At 39.5% G+C, this 20,349-nt stretch overlaps 1 protein-coding gene across 9 annotated transcripts in view; it reads right to left on the bottom strand.

Annotated features, from left to right (window-relative positions):
* AFF3 (ALF transcription elongation factor 3) overlaps positions 1-20,349 on the bottom strand; it is a 309,887-nt gene that overhangs the window by 148,748 nt on the left and 140,790 nt on the right. For 5 of the 9 annotated variants that reach the window (XM_072994485.2, XM_072994483.2, XM_078390317.1 and 2 more), the window contains exon 5: positions 3,514-3,600. The exons of the other annotated variants lie outside the window; for them this stretch is intronic. In XM_072994485.2, coding sequence (XP_072850586.2) covers positions 3,514-3,600 — 87 coding nt within the window. The remainder of the gene's footprint in view (positions 1-3,513; positions 3,601-20,349) is intronic. 9 annotated transcript variants of the gene reach the window in all.

Here is a 20,349-nt window from a genome sequence, read left to right as displayed (position 1 = left end):
GCAAAGCTGATGAAGCAATATTTAAGGCTACAGTTGTTTTGCACATGTACAAGGGCATATCCGCTGGCTGTTGGAGCACACCAAAAGATTTCAGAAGATCAATCTATGATTTATATACAACAGCAAAACCTTTGGTTGTGTGGATTATGAGTAACTATGGGTTGTTCTCAAAGAAAGGGGTGTGTCTCAGCACCTGATTGTCCTGGTGTGTAACTTGTATTGTGGACAAGAAGCTATGTTAGGACTAGAGATGGGATATTCCTATTTGTGAATAAATACGTATATCCTGGGGCCCAGGTGGCCAGGATCCCCAATCCTGCCTCCCTGAACCTACCCCTCCACTTACGTGTCGCCACGCAGAGCACACAGCTGGCATCCTGCTCACCGGGCCAATCTCCAATGAAGCCGTTGAGTGGGGAGACTCGTCTTCCCCTTCCCCTGGCTGGAGTGGTCAGAAGAGCAGGAAGGCAAGGAAGTGGCCGTCAGACTTCATCCAGCATTGACCCAACAAGCAGGACGCTCACCGCACAGGTGCCTGGCGATCCAAAAGTGGACGGATCTGTTTGGGGAGACGGGACTGGGAATCCCAGCCATCTAGCCCAGTGTAGTCATATTTGTTCATGAATAGAGTGACTGAATGGTTTCCTATAGGCAAAGGTGTCAGAGAAGGATGCATTTCATCCTCTTATCTGTTCAATCTATAGGCAGAACATATCCTACAGAAAGCCAGACTAGATTGAGATGAAGGAGGAGTGAAAACTGGTGAAAGAAACCTTAATCATTTAAGATACGCCAATGACATCTTCTTACTGGCAGAAAACAGAAATGATGTGAAACAACTTTTAGGGAATGTGAAAAAAGAAAGTGCCAAAGCTGAACCGTAGTTGAACAGAATGACAGAGGAACTACACAACTCTAATGTTGACAATGAAGAAACAGTGGAATAGTGAAAGATTTCGTATACCTTGGTTCAATTATTAATTGAAATGGACACCACAGCCAAGAAATCAGAAGAAGCCTGAGACTCAGAAGGGCAACAGTGAGGGAATTAGAACAGATCATCAAGTAGAAGGATGTGTCACTGGAAACCAAGACCAAGATGATCCACACTCTTACTGTGTATTTTCAATCATCATGTATGGATATGAAAGTCGGACAGTAAAGTAAGCTGACAAAATAAAATTGACTTGTTTGAAAAGTGGTGCTGCAGGAGAGTTTTGCAGCTATCCTAGACTGCCAGAAAGATGAACAAATGGGCCCTAGAGCAAATCAAGCCTGAACCATCTCTGGAGGTTAAAATGATGAAATTGAGGCTGGCCTAACCTGGGCATATCATGAAAGGGCAAGATTATCTGAAAAAGACAATAATGTTGGGAAAGATTGAAGGTGGCAGGAAAAGAGGAAGACCAAATAAGAAATGGATCAACTCCCTAATGGAACCCACAGCCTTAAATTTACAAGAGCTGAGCAGGGCTTTTGAGGACAGACCATTTTTGCAGCTCTCTCATCCATAAGGTCGCCATAAGATGGAAGCAACTTGACAGCATTTAACAACAGCAACAATGGAATAAGTCTTATTAAAGTCAGTGGGAGATGCTTTTTAACAGATAGGCCTCTCTCTCTGTCTCTCTTTCTCCTTCTCTCTCATTTATACCTCACTTTCCTTCCACCAATGAGAGTAAAGGTGTCCAGGTATTCTACCTTCCTGTATATTAACAATTCTCAAACTCTGCTCCATATGTAACCAAAACGGTACCCTGCATGCATGACAGCAGACTTCAGAAAACAGCCAGTTTTTGAGGTATAACAGTTATTTGGGGAGCAAAGTTTCATGCAGGCGCTGGATGGGAAGTTATGTCCCACGCAATCCATAAATATATTCCTGTAAAGCTTTCACCTCTGCCAAGACAAAGCTTAAATTACTAATTGGTCAACTAGTGAAACTTTTTAATTAGTTGGTTTCATATATGGCAGGGGAAGGGGAGAGATGAAGAAAGAGAGAATTAAAATGCAATGTTCTTAGTATTTTTATATAATAACCTGTAGTCTTTTAAATATGAAATAATTTAAAGAACAGAAACTAACATTCATTCTCAGAATGAAAGACCATCTGACGATAGTCAGAAAGGTCTTTTTCTGAGCTGCCTCAGTTAAAAACAACAATGTTAAAAAGCAATTAAACTCAATGTTTAATTTGCTGTTTTTAATGGGCTTTGTGTTGTTTCCCCTAGGGATTTTTACAGCATAAAATTAAGGAAGCATGTTTTTAGGAAGAATGTAAACTGAATGCCAATAAACCAATCCATAGGTTTCATGAATGCTCATGCAAGCATATTAAACAGTAAGACACTGTTTTATGCCTCAAATAAATCTCATACTTACTAAATGAGTATCTTTTCCCTCTTATTGTTTGCAACACTTCAATGAAAAAAAATACTCTAAACATATTAAAAATCAGTACAGTCAAGGAACTAAAACTTTGTATTAAAGGAAAGTTGCATAATACTTGTAGAGCAATGGTTCTCAATCTTGGGTCCCCAGATGTTCTTGGATTAAAACTCCCAGAATCCTTCACCACCAGCTGTGCTGGCCAGTATTTCTGGAAGTTGCAGGCCAAGAACATCTGGGGACCCAAGGTTGGAAAATACTGTTGTAGAGTAACACATACAAAGATGAAATAAATCCTTGGTGGGAATGGAGTTTACATGAACAGAAGTTTGAATGTTTGCATCCACGACACTCTTGTTATTGGCTGTCATGTTACTTCTACTGTATGATGACTCTACGAATTAGTGTCCTCCAAATGGTCCTTTCAGCTCTGCTAGCGTGTTGAAAATTCAAGGCCACAGCTTTGTTTTCTGAATCCACAAGTACCAAGAACACTGCTGCTAATGATGCAACTGGGGCAAAGCCAAAAGGATGCCTAGTTGCTGAAGTGAAGAAAGGGAGAAGGAAAGTCTTGATGCTGCATGAAATGTATAGTTGGAACACAGAATGTGGAAACCGCAAATTAAGATAATGTAAAAATCTGTAGAGCAAGAAACTGAACTTTAAAAATGGCAGTACTTGGTGGGAGCAAACTAGGGTGGACTGGAACAGGACATCCTCAGTCAGACAATTACAAAGTATTTTATTCTAGACAGAAAGTATAAAACAAGAATTGTGTGGCTCTATTAATGAAGCAAGATATAGCACAAGAAGCTATGGGGCTGTAAAGTCTAACTAAATAGTATCAACCTGATGTCTTGGGAAACCAAACAAAATAACTATCATTTAAGTCTATGCTCCAACTGCAGATGATGAAGAAGAAGAAATAGGGAGCTTTTAAGCAAGCAACCTAGGAGATTCCTTGTTAGCTGACAATCTGTGATACAGGACATTCATTCCACTGGTTCATATTGACATGCATCAAGAAAATCTGCATGTTAAAAACTTATAGCTTGAATTGTTGAAAGGGAGTCTAAGATGTTCAACAGAACAAAAGATAGGAATGGTAGAACTAAAACTATTTACCTTGTTCGTGAATGGAAAGTTGCTTTGTTCCACTTTGCCTGGTGTATGAATAGCAGACAGTGGGGGAGGCCAAGTATGGGTCATTTCCTTGAAGAAAGGAGAAAAATTTCAAAGCATTTCAAAATAATGATGTCATACTAGTGTTAATACTTGTTAGAATAGTTACAAGCGTGGATTCTAAATGAAGAAATTCCTTTTGAAACTTTAATCTTGGTTGTTTTAGTGGACCAGCATGGCTACCCCTATAAAAACTGAACACATTTCTAATAACTATTTTGTAAATTAGAAGTATAATTTATTCTAATGTCTACAATATTACCTGGTTATAAGCCAGATAATAAATTGCTTTCTATTCACAATGATTATTGAGAACATAACGTTAACAGGTCATTGTAACTCATCTCATGCTTCTGTCTTATGTCTCTTACCTTAGGACGACAACATCTGTTTCCCCTAAAACTCCTTTCTGGGCAAACCTATAATCCTATCAGCTGGCCTCACTCCTCAAGTGCATGGCATATGGCACTGCAATGTGTTTTAGGTAACCCAGTTACCTTTTAACCCACAGGCCCTGTCAAACTTACTTAACGGGTCATCCAGATAAAAATACAGACCAACCCTTCCTGCAGACAAAATCGATTGACAGATAGGTAGGTCTCTTGCTATCTTAATACAGGACGTACTGCCACCAGGACTTAACTACCACATTTATCCATCTGGACTGCTCTTACACCAATTTTGCTTTCTACCATATTTTGCAAGTTGCAGCTCCCATCCCATCTTTCTTTCCTATCTCCCTCTTCTTGTTGTTATAGGGTTACAAAAGTGGGAAAAACTTCAATCAAAGCATAAATGCTTTTTTAAACCCCTCTCTCCCTCCCTCCCTCCTTCCTTCCTTCCTTTATGAGGCTGGCAGAGTAAACCTTCAGAGAAAGTCACTTTGGAGACCTTTGTGGTGGCAAGGAGGAGCTGAGGAGGAGCTGAGATGGTCTTTCTCCCTATGAGTTTGGAGCAGATCTTAGCAAGGGATTTCCATTTCACCCTCTGGCCCTAGTAACTCAGTTCCAGAACTACAGAATTTTGGCCTTGGATGTCTGTTGGCTGCAACAAGAGATGTACTTTCTAGTAAAACATACAAAACATCTTTTCATCTTTTGTAAGTTGCTACAGCCTGTGAATAACAATAGAAAAAAATAAACAGGCTTTAAATATATAATTTAGGAGTTATAAATGTTCGCCTTTGATCCTCTTTATATATCTCTATATATCTTTTATATATAGATATAAAAGATTCAGACATTGGTGGCCACAATATTGCTCACTGTGATTTGTATGTCATCTCTGTAGGTCCCTTTAATCAAAATATCTTTTGAATTGCAGTTTGAGAATCTGAAGTGCTCTGTGGTCCATTTATTCCAAGAAGAATTCTTTTCTTTATCATTCTTACCTGATAAATAGCATAAATGAGTTACATATCACTAACCTGGTGATTTTTTGTAAAAACCACACAAAGATGCATTTACACAAAGATCTTGTTCAGATGGTATTCCCCCCCCCCCGGACTGTTCCCAGGGAGAGGTTATAAACTCTTTTTCCTCTTTCTAGGCAGAACTGAGTGATTCAAGCAAAGAGATCAACATCTCCCTGGTCTTGGGAAAACAAAACCTTTGTACAGCATTCAAGGGTGGCCATTCACTATTCCCAGGGTTAGTTTCCAAGGATGGAAGTTAGAGGTGATGTATAAAAACCAGCAACCTTCTAATAAAGTGTTGCTTTTGTAATAAGGGCCTAACAATGCCACTTTTGTGAAATTATATAACTGACAATATGACTACTTATTTGTGGGTTCTAACAACTAACATGTGCTTCTTGCTTCAAAAACATAATTTGGGAGATTATTTTGGAGAGGGTCTTTGGGGCCACTTTTGGCCATTCTTAATTTTTTAAATACATTTTGCTTCAAAAATTAACAAAATAATTAAACAACTATGTTTTTTCCCCTTAGGAAATGTGTAGCACAATATTTTAACAACAACAAATAAAGCCTTTAAAAAATAACACTGCAAGCTTGGGAGAGAGAAGGAAGGGAACAAGCCAAAGACTGCTGACACCCCCCCCCCCCCAAGATTTAATCAGTAGGGGAAGAGAGAACATATCTCATTGTGTTTAATGTACTGAGTGAAAGATTTTAATGGAAGTTGGCATATTGTCTCTGTATGTCAGTTGCCAAACATCCAAAAGAAGAAGGGTACCCAGAGGTATATGGGTGGTCACAGCTTGAAATGGGACGATAAAGCAGATAGTTTCCCAGGTCCCAGGTAGCAAGGCTCTTTTTATATTCTTGCAGGGTCTGAACTGCTCTTCTAGGTGATGCTAATCTGTGAACAAGTTCACCATGGATCTCAATAGAATGAATCAGAGCAATACCTACAGCAAACTCCCATGGCATCTTGTTCCCCTTTCTTCTAAGTGCATCTGTACATTAATTTTTGTTTTCCTTCTCCTGCTTTCTTCTTTTCTTCCTCATTTTTTTCTTAATATATAAATCGATATATGTGACAAACCCAGACCTACTGGGATATGCCACAGTTTCACTAAGCTGCCACCAACCATTCCCTGTAAGGAGTCACACAGACCAGGAATGGATTTTTAACAAATAAAGGAATAAGGTTTATTAAATAACACACAGGGAAAAATAAAATGATCAGGTGAATAAGATACAGTAACGTGGCTTAGTCTCAATCATACATACACACAGTTTGGTTCACACAGAACACTTAACTTGAAGCACAGACCCTGAACCTATCAGTTCTGGCTAACCATACAGACACCTGAACCTATCAGGTTGGTACTGACTGACACACAGTAGTACCCTGTCTGACACACAGACTCCCACTCAAGCTTCTTCTCTCAGCTCTTCTCCAGCTTCTCCCTCCACACACGCTCCACATATATATACAGTACAGCCCCTCCTCCTGATGTCCCGCCTTCCACTCCCCATAGGATGGAACTTTCCCTCCAAACCCATGACAGACAGGTAACATCAGTGCTGTATGTAACAATATATTCCTGCCACCAAAGGCAGAATCACCACCTATCAAGTCACTCACGTATTAAAAGGCAAGAATTGCTTACGACTGTTGTACCAGCACTTGTTTAGAAGTTAGGTCATTAAACAAAGGCAATGCGCCATGCAATAGGACAATTGTCTGAAAGCTGGCCCAGCCAGGCAAGCTGCAATGATGTGGATAATCAAGGTACAATCTTTATTAATCCATTAACCTTCTTCACCCAGGAACTGTAGATTCTAATTCTTCATTGCCATGCAAGACCAATACCACTAGCTCACTGGTTACAATTGGCAGCAGGCTGGCACCAGAAGCTAATGAAGATGAATGGCTGTCCTTTGGGAAAAGAAGAGGAGACTATGGGTGAAAGAGTTAGGAAATCTCGAGGCCCAAGTCTCTCTCTGCATAATAACAAGTGTAACAACTGCATCCAGTGCCTATAGATTACCTTTTAAGAAAGGCCATGAACGATGCTATTTATACACTACACTCAGCTCAACAGTAGCATTAGATTGAGGATTACCTTGGACTACTTTCAAGCAGTGAAAACAAAGGAGAATGTAAAACATCAAGCGTCTGATATGAGTCTGGCTGTTTACCAGAACATGACAGATGGCAGAGTATATGTGGTCAGAAGAAGAATGAAAAAATATTTAGTGTTTCCAGATCAGCAGGACTTGCCAAGAAAATGTTTCCAGGTTGGCAGACAGTTAGAAATATATATTAATGGGTAAATATATAGTAGCAATGAAACATTTTATAAATTGTTTACATTTGCTATATTTGATTATAGTCTTTTGGACTGAAAGATGTCACAAGGCATAATAAACTGAAAGCATAAAGTGAACATGATTTTGAACACTTTAAGATATTATTGAAGATATAAGGATTTTGATGGCCAAATATTTGCCGGGCCAAATATGGATACAAGGTTATTATTGTGATTAATGTCATTCTAAACCTCACTCGTGGCTGCTTTCCCATATATCCCATTAGTATTGGACTAAATGATGTAAAACTGAGTCCTAGTACGATACTGCCGAATGCACTATACTGTAACCATGCATCAATTGGGTTTCTTTGCCTTTCCCTGTAATTATACCAAATACTGACAAACTCTCATTGCCTTTACAGTGCAAATGCAGCATTTAGTCCCTGTCAGATGAAGTAAGGAGCCTTGTTAATGACAACAACAAAACCATGGAAGAACTGGCTGGGTATAGTGTTAATTAGCATTTTCCACCGAAGGGACCATTTTACATCATCTAAGAGATGTAAAAAACAACCAAATACTTGTTCCATTTTAAAGACAAACAAATCTATTGTGGCATAAGCTTCCATGAACTATGGTTCACTTTTCCAAATGGACTAAGTATTATCCCGAATTTCTGTTATACATACACGATATGTCATTGGCAGGTGAGGTGTGGGTTATTATCAAGTGAGGTCAGAGGATAATTAATTGCAAATGACAATGATATTATTAACACTAGCCACTCATAAAGCTGTTGTTGCTGATTACAGAAAAAAAACTGGCACACTAGGGAAGCCAATTAATACATGTAGTGTGATAAGAAGCTTTTGTCCCAATTCAAGCTTCTGGTGCCTGCCTGATACCTCTGGAAAAAAAATGTAACTCAGCCATCCCTCCCTCTAATCTCCCTTTGAAGTTCCTGCTTTCTCCAATGACTAGTTTCAGGTTGTTGGCAGTGTATCCTGGGTTCTCTCACTAGTTTTTTAAGGAGCTTTTTAAAAAAGGTTATTTGAAAAATGTGAGCAAGAAGGGAGCTCTAGCCCTGCCCCTGGCTGACCTGCTCACATTTTCAAAGCAACCCAACTGCTGGGTAGTGTATCTGCAACTGAGTTCCCAGTGTGGTGTAGTGGATAGAGTGGCAGACTAGGACTCCAGAGAACAGGGTTCAATTCCCCACTCAGCCATGGAAACTAACTGGGAGAGTTATTTAAGCCACCCCTTAAATATCTCACTTACCTTGAAAACCCTGTTAGGGTTGCTGTAAGTCAGTTCCGACTTGACAGAACACAACAACAACAACAAGAGCAAGAACATCTGCATATTGTTCTGTGCAGAAACCAGCCTGTTTGTTCTGTGCAGAATGAAGGAATGCAGTGCTCAGAAAAGAGGGGACAAAAGATGGACGAAGTGCCATTGAATGAAGCCCTGATACTGTTGGCGACATTCTTCGCGTCTGCAATAAAGCTGCTGTCTGGATAAACTGGTTTCAGGCTGTTTCTTCTGAAATACATGAATATGGCTACATATTTGTATATCTATGACATGGATACTCTGTATAGCTGCTAAATTGCATCGAAGCTTAATTTCTATGATTTTTCTCCTCAAAAATGGGGAGGGGGAAACTTTTTATTCAGGGGATTCTAGGAATTAGAGTCCAAAAAGTAACATTTCTGAGCTCTAAATTTAGATGAGGATATGTGCACAGTGTCTCCATTACTCATGACGTTTCCCATAGGGTGAGATGGTGTAGGACATACAGTGGGGTCTCTACTTAAGAACGTCTCTACTTAAGAACAATCCAACTTAAGAACAGCTCCATTTGCTAAATTTTGCTTCTACTTGAGAGCAGAAATCCAAGATAAGAACAGGAAAAAAAAACCTTTCCTGCTCTTTTTTTAACCTTAGGTCATCTTAGGTTAAAAAAAATATTCTCCCCCTAGTGGTAGAGTACGTATTAACCAGCTTTGCATTAGTTCCTATGGGAACTAATGCTTCAATGTACGAACGCACCTCTACATAACAAAAAAACAGCCAGAACGGATTAATTGGTTTTCAGTCCATTCCTATGGGAAATTTTGCTTCAACTTAAGAATGTTTCAACTTAAGAACTCCATTCCAAAACGGATTAAGTTCTTAAGTAGAGGTTCCACTGTAGTTTCTATGTACGGAAAAGAGCAGATACGGATTAAATGGTTTTCAATGCATTCCTATGGGAAATGCAGATTCAACATAAGAACTTTTCAACTTGAGAACCACCTTCCAATACGGATTAAGTTCTTAAGTAGAGACCCCACTGTACTTGGTGTTTCGTTCTTGCATGCCCAATATGTATCAACATCAAGCCTGGGACATTATAGGAGTTGCTGTTTTCATGCTATTTCTGAGAATTCTATGTCCCAAGCAATTTTAGAAATCTATATTTTCTCCATATATACTTTAGGAGCTTGCTAGAGAAATGATGGTTAAACAGCAAGATACTCCAAATGGTAATCCAACAAAGACACAATAACAATTTATAAGAGACTGTGAAGATTCTCAGTCATCCAGATGAGGTTATATGGAAGTTGAGTCATGGCAACTGGACTATTTCTTATTAGGTTGAAATGTTTCACTACCCTTCCAAATAGCTTCTTCAGTCTAAGAGTTGGTAGGAGACCCCTGATATATCCTCCAGGTTGGTTTCACTTTCCCCTGGTCTGAATTGGTTCATTGGATGGACAAAGGACAGGGAAGGGGGCTGAGTGAAAATCTCACTTCTGCACTTCTTCTCCACCCATTGTCATGGGCCATTAACAGTTATTAACAGTAAGTGTTTCTGGTGGGTGTGGTCCTCATCTTTCTTTCAACCCATGACAATGGGTGGAGAAGGACTGCAGAAGTGGGTTTTTCACTCACCCCCCCCTTTGTTCTTAAAATGTGGTGGTGCAGAACTGGGCAAAGTCATCAAGATGAGGCCTAACCAGTGCCAGATAAAGGGGAACTAGTATGGGAAATTATACTTTTGTTAATGCATCCTGAAAGAGCATTGGTCTTTTTTGCAGCCACATTGCACTGTTGCCTCATATTAAGCTTGTGGTCTACAATAATTCCAAGATTCTTCTCACAAGTAGTATTACTGAGTCAAGTATCCCCTATTTTGTGACTGTACCTTTGGCTTCTTTTTCCTAGGTGTACACCTTTGCACTTATCTCTGTTAAGAAAGATTAGTATCACATGTGATGGTATTATGCAAAAACGATCTCTAGCACCATGTGTTATAAACCAATCAGTTTTAATTTGAGCCATCTTCGATAGAATTTTGGAATAAACAGCTTGCACCTTATCATATATAGAATCATTTTATATCTGTAGAAGTGAAACAGAACTCATTTTTGTCAATCATATTCCTTCTACTTAGTTTTAAGTTTTTATATTACAGACTTTTCTGCACATAGCTATGTGTAAGTTTCATATTCTACAGCAGGCTTTTGCTTATCCAGACATTCAGAGTAGTTACAGTGCAAGAACTGTAAATACAATGAACTTCAACATGTTATCACCAGAACAATTTTAGCAAACTATATGCAGAGAATTCAAAATACTAAATAATAGTATATAGTATGTGTGTGTGTAGAAAAAGTGAAACTCCTGCTGCTTTTTACAATAAAATGTTTGATCAATTTGGCCAACATGAGAAATAGGGGAAATTACAGATAGCTGTCTAAGCTGGAAAAAAGAAATATAATAATTAAGATGATGAAGGCTAAAATACACAGCACAAAATTGTTCTGTTAAAAGCAGCTTTATGTTTGGTTTCTTAGTGATAAGGTCAACTATGTCAGATGGAAACTCATTCTGGGATATTAATGTGCAGAAAAACATTTTCCTTCTCTCATATATTTCTTCACTGGTACATAAAGGTTTTGCATATAATAACATAGTGCAAATTAAGTCAATGCTGTATTTCTGTTTGTTGGATTAGCTGTACTAATGTAGCCAACTGGCCTTCAACTGATGTATCTGGCTCCGTAATTAGTAACTAGCAAGCAATGCACCTGTGGTGATGGGATTGGATGCAGCTGACAATCAAACTTCTGGCTTGTCAGGTATTGGAAATATTCTTGATGTTCTGTGTAGAAGAAATGGGATCCAGGATAGCTATTAAGGTTGCATCTACTGCATTGAGTCTACTTGATACAGTAAGCTATTTACTGTATTACATTGTGAAACAAAAAGCAAACTGGCTGAGTTTTTAAAACAAAACTTCAAGGTAAGTCATACCTAAATAGGTCCTAATGAAAACTCAAATTCATACAATCTACATTTTGAAAAAACGTTATCAAAAGTTTTACATTTTGCTTTTCTCTACTACTGGTTCTATATTATTGTTTACTTTAAACAACTCTGGTTAAAAAAAGGATAAACTGCAATACTTTTGAGGAGCAGCCACCCAGAAATGTCAGATTTTTTTTAAAGTATTACCAGATCTTTCCTGGTAGTAACTAAGCTTCTACATGAATGAATGAATGAATGAATGAATGAATGAATGAATGAATGAAAATAACCCATTTACTGTCCCACTGAGGGAACTAACCTCCTAGACTTTAAAGCTCCAAATAGGCTTCCCAGTGGCTGAAGCTACATCCTGAGATTGCTCTAGTTTGAGCTGCAGAGGTACGTAACACTTTGCTGGAGGTTCTGCCTTGGCTTGGCCTTCAGGACCTAGAACAGGAATTAAAACTGGAACAGACAGAGTATCTCAGTTGTGACTTGTGACTTCTCTGTGTAAACCTGAGCCTACTATCTCCTAGAACTCTTCACCTGAAGCAGCAGTGTATGGATAATGTAGGGATTGATAGCAATTCCTGTTAATCCTGAGTATGAACTCAGGCAAAATGACTTCTAATATTTGGCCAACCAATTTGGTCAGTTATCTGAACTTGGCTTGGGTAAAACATGACTGTAAAAGCAGATACCACTACCCTTTGTCTATATTCTAATGTGGGTGCTGCATTGTGTTATGTGCTGTCAGGTCAGAATCAATTTATAGCTACCATAGCAGAGGTTTCCAGGGAAGTGAAATATTTACCAGTTCCTCTACACCCAGTGAGTTTACATGGCTGAGCAGGGCCTTGAACCTAGATCTCCTGCGTCCTAGGCCATTACTTCAATCTCCACATCGTGCTGGGTACCCTGCTTTAAATGAAACAACAAGGACTTCTTCACGTACTCACATGCCTTTTAAATCTATCTACTGTATCTAGTTAGATTAGATGTATGGTGCTAAACAGGGCCTATGGTGCTAAACAGGGCCGCTAGTTAGCATCTTCCTCTATGGAAGGGCAATGTCACAGCATCCATGACACATTGTGCTATGGTCTCCTCCTGTCCTGGAGGCGTGGGAACCTCTTATCCTTTGCTAATAACAAATATAACTTATTCAAACCAAGTACCAGATTATCTTAAATTATGTTTATATTGGAAGAGAAATACAGTATTTATTAAGAATGGTTAGGACCACATTCTCCTACAGTGCAATTGTTACTGTGTGCTTATAGTCAAGAGTATACATTAAAGCTATAATTGCCTCGTTCCTTCTTGCTTTGTGTTCCAAAGCTATAATACTTAGCAATAACAGCATGAGTTTTCTTTTATCTGCCAATTTCAAAGCATTTTACAATCATGAATAAAGTCTCTCAACACACTATTAAGGTTTCTGAGTGCTATCCAATCTTTTCTAGGCAGAGTGGCTTAACTTGGAATAAAGTTTGGAATAATCAAATAGCATGCATAACAGAAAACCTTTCATCAGGTATAGTGAACATGCCGAGACTTCCATTAGAGTATAAGTATCTGAGGTTCACTGCTTTTAAAAATGGCTCCTGGTATTAGTGCATGAGACATTTACAGTAATCTTAAATCTGACATGGAACCCATGGCTGTCTGTCTATCTGGATAGACTGATTGATTGTTTGATTGTTTGATTGATTGATTGTACATTTGTTATCCCATCTTTCTCCTAGGGTGGGATCCAAGGTAGCTCACAACAAGATTAGATGCAGATAAAAACCAAGTAGAGATAAAAACGTACAAAAGGTCCTCATGCTGAAATGCAATTATACTAACTGCACTCTTCAATAAGTATTATTGAGCTGGAAACATAAAAACAGCCCAGCACAAAAGCTGAAACAGTCAGTCAACTGCTAAAAGCTTCTGGTGGAAAGACAAAAGGGGACAAATCTGTGCTGTCCCTTTTGCAAGAAAGTTTCAAAGACTGACAGCAGTCACCACGGGGGCGGCGGGGGGGGGCAGCGGCTCTCTCTTGGCTCCCTCATTGGGTCCTGCAACAGTGGTGAGCCTGAGAACAAATCCTTCCTCCCTGGAAGAGCTCATCCCATGCAGGGCTGTATGTAATAAGCCTACAATTTGGATCCAGTGCTGGTGCATTCACTCTTCTTTGCCTGCAGGGACAGAAGAAGCACCGGCGCCACCACTGCCACTGTGCTTTGTCTTTCTCGGATGTCCTTGCCCACACTGAGGCTTCTAACAGAGGTAGGGAAAGGGAGAAAGAGGAGGATGGCTGCAACATCAACAGCAGTGATAATGCAAGGTTGTTCTGGATTGCCACTAGCTGCCTGATTGCCTTTGGATGAGGGGTGGCCTCCTACCTAGGCCTTTGGCAACCAAGCAGCAGATGATTCAGAACAAGTCAACGCTACCATGTCCATCTCCACCGCCATCCTCTTTTTCCTTGCCCTTCCTCCTCTGTCAAGTGCTCCTCCACAGTGGCGGGCATGGGTGGGTATGGAGCCAGATAGCACTGAGTGGGCAGCAATAGCTCAGCCAACCCAAGCACTCCACCAGCTAAGACAACCATGTCCCTACTGCTCATGGCTAAGTTAGCCCTGCTTGGATCCAAGCTGTCTAATGGGCCTGACTTGGCTTTTCATATCTATAGTTGGCTGAGATGTAGTCTCCTAAGTTGCCCGGAAGACTGCATAGGCTAATGTCCCAGAACAATCAGGTACAGAGTGGCATAGAAGTGACAGCTTCCGAAAGGGCAATCCATTATTCCTTATTTAACTTCTTATTACTGTACTTTCACTGACAAGGGAGGAGGAAAAACCCTTCTGCCTCCTGTTCTGGGATAACTTAACTGGCTTCAAGCACTGTGTATCCCTGGGATGGCAGAGCCACCAAGGGATTTATGGAGTCCAGGGCTTGATGCTGGAGGGGGCCGTCAACTGCTCAGTGGAACCTGTGTAGTGTATATATGGGGCTCTGGCGAGCAATATGACACCCAGGTGTTCAGAAACTGTTTAATTTGAAAATATTAGCAGGGATTGTTCCTGGTGCTTTTCCTCATCTGTTGCTATCTCTGGATAAAGAACAGTTTGAAAAGGGGACATGCAGAGCCTTTCCACACGGCCTTGATTTTCTAGATCCCAAACTGAACGGAAGGACATAGCAGGAATTCTCCCTTTCAGGCAGCCCTTCTTTTGATGGAAACTGAGCAGGGATGAGGTGGGACCAGAACTCCCCTGCACTCATGCTTTCAGATGAACATTTTTTTCAATCAGGGGCAGGAAACTGTGATTTAATCAGAGAGTTCCACCTGCTTCACATTCTTTTTTTCCTATGTCAGCCTCTAAACAGGGGACATAACAACCACCACCTGCTATTTGCCTGAAGTCAGATTCACCGTGCTTGTTGTGCATGACTATTCCAGACAGACCAGCTGGAAAGAATTCACACTTAAATCTATGTAAAGTGCCACTGGAGTGACTATAAAGCTGATACTGAAACAGAGTGTGCAGTTGACAACAACATTAATCAGATACCATTTCTGTGTATAGCAAACCCAGTTGGCTGATCGGTAAACAGGAAAAAAAAAGCAGTGCATTTGCAAACACAATGACCTTTTCATTGGATGAAAAAACCATTGCTATGATTCTTCAAATAATATGCAAAGTAAATGGCACAGGCCTAAAGGATGAAAATGCAATTAAGTGACCTACATACTGTATTATTTATTACATTTTTTTAAAAAACCAAGGAGCTTACATTAATATCTTTACTAGTGTTTGTGGTTGCTATATGGTAGGCACTGGTAGCTAAATTAAAACACAGGGAGAAGAAAACTGGTTTTTAGTTGCTAAGTGCTGGTTGGACAATACCTTTATTGGATCACTATAAAACTACAAACATGACCAGCACTTTTGGTTAGGCAATGATGGTATATAACTTGAGGTTCAAAGAATGGGTTCAAAAATTGGCTTGATATGATGTCCATACTTCATGCAGTCAGACTCCCAGGAATGCAAAATAGAGTTCTTTTGATTTTAGTTGTAAAAAGAAAGGAGGGAAGGGACAGAGGCACCAGTCTGAGACCTGTGAGGCTGTTCCAAGAGGCACAATGTTCACCTAATGCAAGGACCCAGCAGAGGACTGAGAACTTACCAAGCCTCATCAAGTCTTTTGACCATTGTCACTTCCTTTTGATTCATTTGGAAACTAATGCCAGACATAGCCTTCAATGTACTATAAGTAACCCCACTGATCAGGATAGAAAGATGAAGGAACTTAAGGCACATTTGTGTTCTGTATCACTCCTCCTTGTTGCATGTCATGGACCAGAACAAGTGACAAGAGCTACAAGAAATGAGCAACTGGCAATACAGATGTTTTCATGGGGAAAGGTCTAGCTTCTTCGACCATAGTTTGTGCTTCCATGCAGAAGGACATTGAGCACAAAGTAGATTGCACTTGAAAGGGGTTTGCTACAAGTCTTGCAAACCTGGCAAGGAGGGCTTTAAATGAATGCTATGCACTGGAAAATATAATTCTAGAGATTTCTGTCTGGGAGAACAGGTAGACACCAAGTACCAAGAACAAGAGTGTCAATGATGCACCAGAATCTGGGACAGTGCTACAGGAATCTGCCAATGGGCAGGAAAAGACGATAAAGAAGCAGCTGGAGAGAATGACTCATGTTTTCAAATGTTTCTATATTAATGCACAGATGAAGGAAAGCAGATGAGAGGAGCTTGAATTCTTAACAGAAAAGGACAGATACGATAAGCATTTCCGAAACCTGGTGAACTCAGGGAAACAACGGTGACATCACTGTGGGGATCTGCTAAAGACTTACAAGCCAGACGGAACTCTTGCATGATGCTCTCCTAGATCAGATCCAATGCCTCACAGCTGTTATCGTATCCTTTTTTTAAATCTTAATGTTTGGATTAACATATTATCATACATTTACCACATGATGTATTACCATACACGACAGCTATTAATCTCATTATCATTGCTCTTTTTATATTTACATACTCAATAGAACAACTAAGCTACCTTAGCAAAGCATTATTTATTATATATTTATCTACAACACTATTCACGATGTAGCAACATCTGTACTTGAGCCAGACTATTAAATTTTGACTGTGTTTAGGGAAAGTGTTTAATGACGGATTTAATGGTATTAAATGAAGAAATATGCCCTTGGCCTTTACATTTTCATGTGAAAATATATAGAAGAGAATAGTAATTCAAGCAGTCATAATTCTTCTGAAGATTTCCTGCCTTTTAATCACTTTCAGCAATATGTTATACTGGTGCAGTATGCTGACCTAAAACTAACAACATCATCTGCTTAAACAAACTGTTATGTTCTTAGAATAATATGTAGTAGAACTGCTCAAGTATATTAAGATAAAAGACAAAATATTTGGAACTGATAAAAAAAAACTGGAGAAGAACAGAATGCTATTTAATAAAGATATATTCCAAGAAAAACCAACAGGCTGGATTCAGTGGTGCCCATCTCTGAACCGGAAGACTTCCACAAATTTTCCAGATACAATATGAAATGCTATATATCCCTGTGTGATTTTTTTAAAAAATGAGCATATATTGTGTGTGTGCTTTTGGACTGCTGCCTTGTCGTGGCGAAGGGGCTTGAGTAACTCAGAGAAGCTATGGGCTATGCCGTGCAGGGACACCCAAGACGGAGAGGACATAGTGGAGAGTTCCGACTAAACGCAATCCACCTGGAGTAGGAACTGGCAATGCCACTCCAGTATCTTTGCCAAGAACGCCCCATGATCAGAAACAAAAGGCTAAAAGATATGACACTGGAAGATGAGCCCCTCAGGTCGGAAGGCATCCAACATGCTTACTGAGGAAGAGGGGAGGACAAGTACTTGCTTCCCCAAGTAGGCTTTGAACTTGCTTTGTTTAATTAAAGAGAATCTGCCCATATCAGAAGCTCGTTTTCTTTAGGAACTGGAGAAAATTAAAGACATTTGTGATGCAGCAGAGTAAATTTTTTTAAAAAATCAACGATCTCACTGAGCAAGTCAAAATTAAACTTTTAAAAATTCCATTAAATGTTTTCCTATTGGGGTGGAAAGACTTCATGCATCTTGTATCTACATTGTGTTTTACAAGAGAATCCCAGGATCTACCAGGCAGAACATGTTGAAGAACATTAATAATAAATAACAGAGTGTCTCTGTGAGTGTATAAGGTCCCCCCCCCCCCCCAGTTTCAGGATTGAACTAAAGTTAAAGTCCTACTCTCAGAGTGCAATCAGACAAAGAAATAGCCTGCTTGTGGCATGGTCTAGTGGGAGCTATTTTCTGACAGTCATACGATACACAGGAAAACATGAACCAGCCTGACCCTGGTCTGTAACAGGCAGAACCATTTTGGGTCCAGCATCAAGGCTACTCTTTGGGGGTAGGGGGTGATACTGAAGCAATCTGTATGGATGGAGGAGCCTCTTTAAGGGAGATCACTCTCAGCAAAGCAATGCTTTCTAGCATAATCAGATAAGAACTTTTCTCACTGTCTGACTGCATCCTCAGTTACCCCCAAGCTTCCTAATATAGACAGAAAAAGTTAATTTGTTCTTGCTGTTATTAACCTGTTGGGAGCCAAAAATCTCACTGATGTACTGTAGATTACCCAGAGACCTACCAGTAGATCTCAATCTTTTTGTTTTTGTTCACACAATTTCTTATTACTAATGTAAATGTTGGATTTGCAAAGGAGGTCCATCCATTCTTTAAGTCCATGAACGTACATGTTTGCTTGACATCCCTGCCCGTCAGTCCTTGCAGAAGTTTCTGGAATTAGCTACTTTAGTGCTGTCTTATTTAAATAATATGGCATCAATGTGAATTTTATTACACCCACATGAGTAGTGGCAATGTGTAACATAGAAGGGATGTGCATGTGTGTGTTACCTTGTCTTTCATGAAGCAAATTTTTAAATAAAGTGACAATCAGCACTTACTACATGTCGATTTGTACTTTAATATTTTCTTAAGTGAAGTTTGACTCACACTGTAATTTCCTAAGATGCCATGGTTTGATGAAATATTGAGCACTTAGGAAAAAAACAGACCTTTCATATCTGCCACTTATTTCCTGATTATCTTTCTGGAGGTCAGGCCCTTCATTTTGACACTTAATGAATAAAATGTCTACGTTGCAGGAAACGAGATAATGAATTGTGAAAAGACATAATCAGCAATGACTAAATAATTAAGGGAATTGAAATGTAGAGTCATCAGGGAATGCATTAATAATAATATGATTCTTCCATACGCTTAAAATCCTGTTTTTTTTTAAAAAAAAGGAATATCAGCGATCATACATACTTTGTAGAAAGAAAAAAGAAATTTACTAGGAACTGTAATTAGATGTTCTTCTTTTAACTGACTGAATAAAAGATGAAATCATATAGAAAGTATATTTAGATATAAACCAGAAAGTAAACTGATTATTATTCTTAGGCCTGCTAATAGGATCTGTAATTTATGCATCTAGTGGGAATCATGTTAAGCAATTAGGAAGCTGTGTCACACTTCACTTGCCTTTATGCCATTACATATTTATATATTTTTCAATAACATAGCAATGTTTCCCATCTTTTGGTTACCTTTATTGCAAATAGCTGTCTAGAATATTACCCTGACATTCTGTCTAATAAGTATGGTTACTAGATAGCTAAAGCTGTTTGAGGTTTCAGCGAAATAACATCAGGCATGCCTCTGTTTTATTTCATCCACTCTTACCACTCAGGCTTAAGCTTAAATAGAAAGAATAGTTAAGCTTAAACAGAAATTATACCGGTGTTGCTCTCCCCCTGGCCTACCTACCTAAACGTCCTCCTAGTTACGGTAATTACTACTTCTTGTGATCAGATATTGTAGCCTTGTTGATGGAACATGCCTTTAGTGAGCTATTTCAGATTCGCCTCCCAAACTCCAATACACTAACTGATAGATTTCAAGTCAACAGGGGTGTCCGTCAAGGGTGTATATTAGCCCCCTTACTGTTCAACTTATTCCTTGCAGATCTCCCTCCTTTCTTATGTAAAGCTACTAACTCTTCCCCCTCTCTTAACGGTGCCCCTCTCTCAGTTCTCCTCTATGCTGACGATGCAGTCCTGCTCTTCCTCTCCAAAGCCGGGCTGCATCTTCTTCTAGCCAAATTTCAAGACTACTGCTCCATCAACGATCTTAGCATAAATTCTTCCAAAACTAAAAATAGTTTTTTTTTCTAAATCTAGCCCTCTATCCACTTGGACAGTTGGTACACAATCCTACCAACAAGTGCCAACTTTCAAATACCTCGGGCTCACTTTCCATTTCAAACTAAACTGGGCCTCACACAAAAAATTGGTCATTTCCACATCAACATCCCAACTCAATGCAATTTCTAAATTCCATTACTTCTCGGGCAACCAGTTTGTCCCAGCAGCCTTGCATAGTGCAAACTCCTATCCCACCTTTTTTATGGGGTCCCCATCTGGATAGAGGCTGTAAACCACGACATTGACTCCATTGCCGCTGTCTTCTTTAGAAAGATCTTAGGTGTTCCCAATATGATTCGCCTCTCCACCATAGTACTTGAATTGGGAACCCACCTTCCTTCTACTCTTGCCTGGGTCTCCAGTTTAAAATACTGGCTCCGTATCCATCTCCACTCTAATTCCAATTCTCTTCTCTTTGACCTTCT

This window comes from Pogona vitticeps, chromosome 3 (genome assembly GCF_051106095.1).
Source record: "Pogona vitticeps strain Pit_001003342236 chromosome 3, PviZW2.1, whole genome shotgun sequence".
NCBI classification, from domain to species: Eukaryota; Metazoa; Chordata; class Lepidosauria; order Squamata; family Agamidae; genus Pogona; species Pogona vitticeps.
This window is presented reverse-complemented; position numbering and strand designations above follow the sequence as displayed.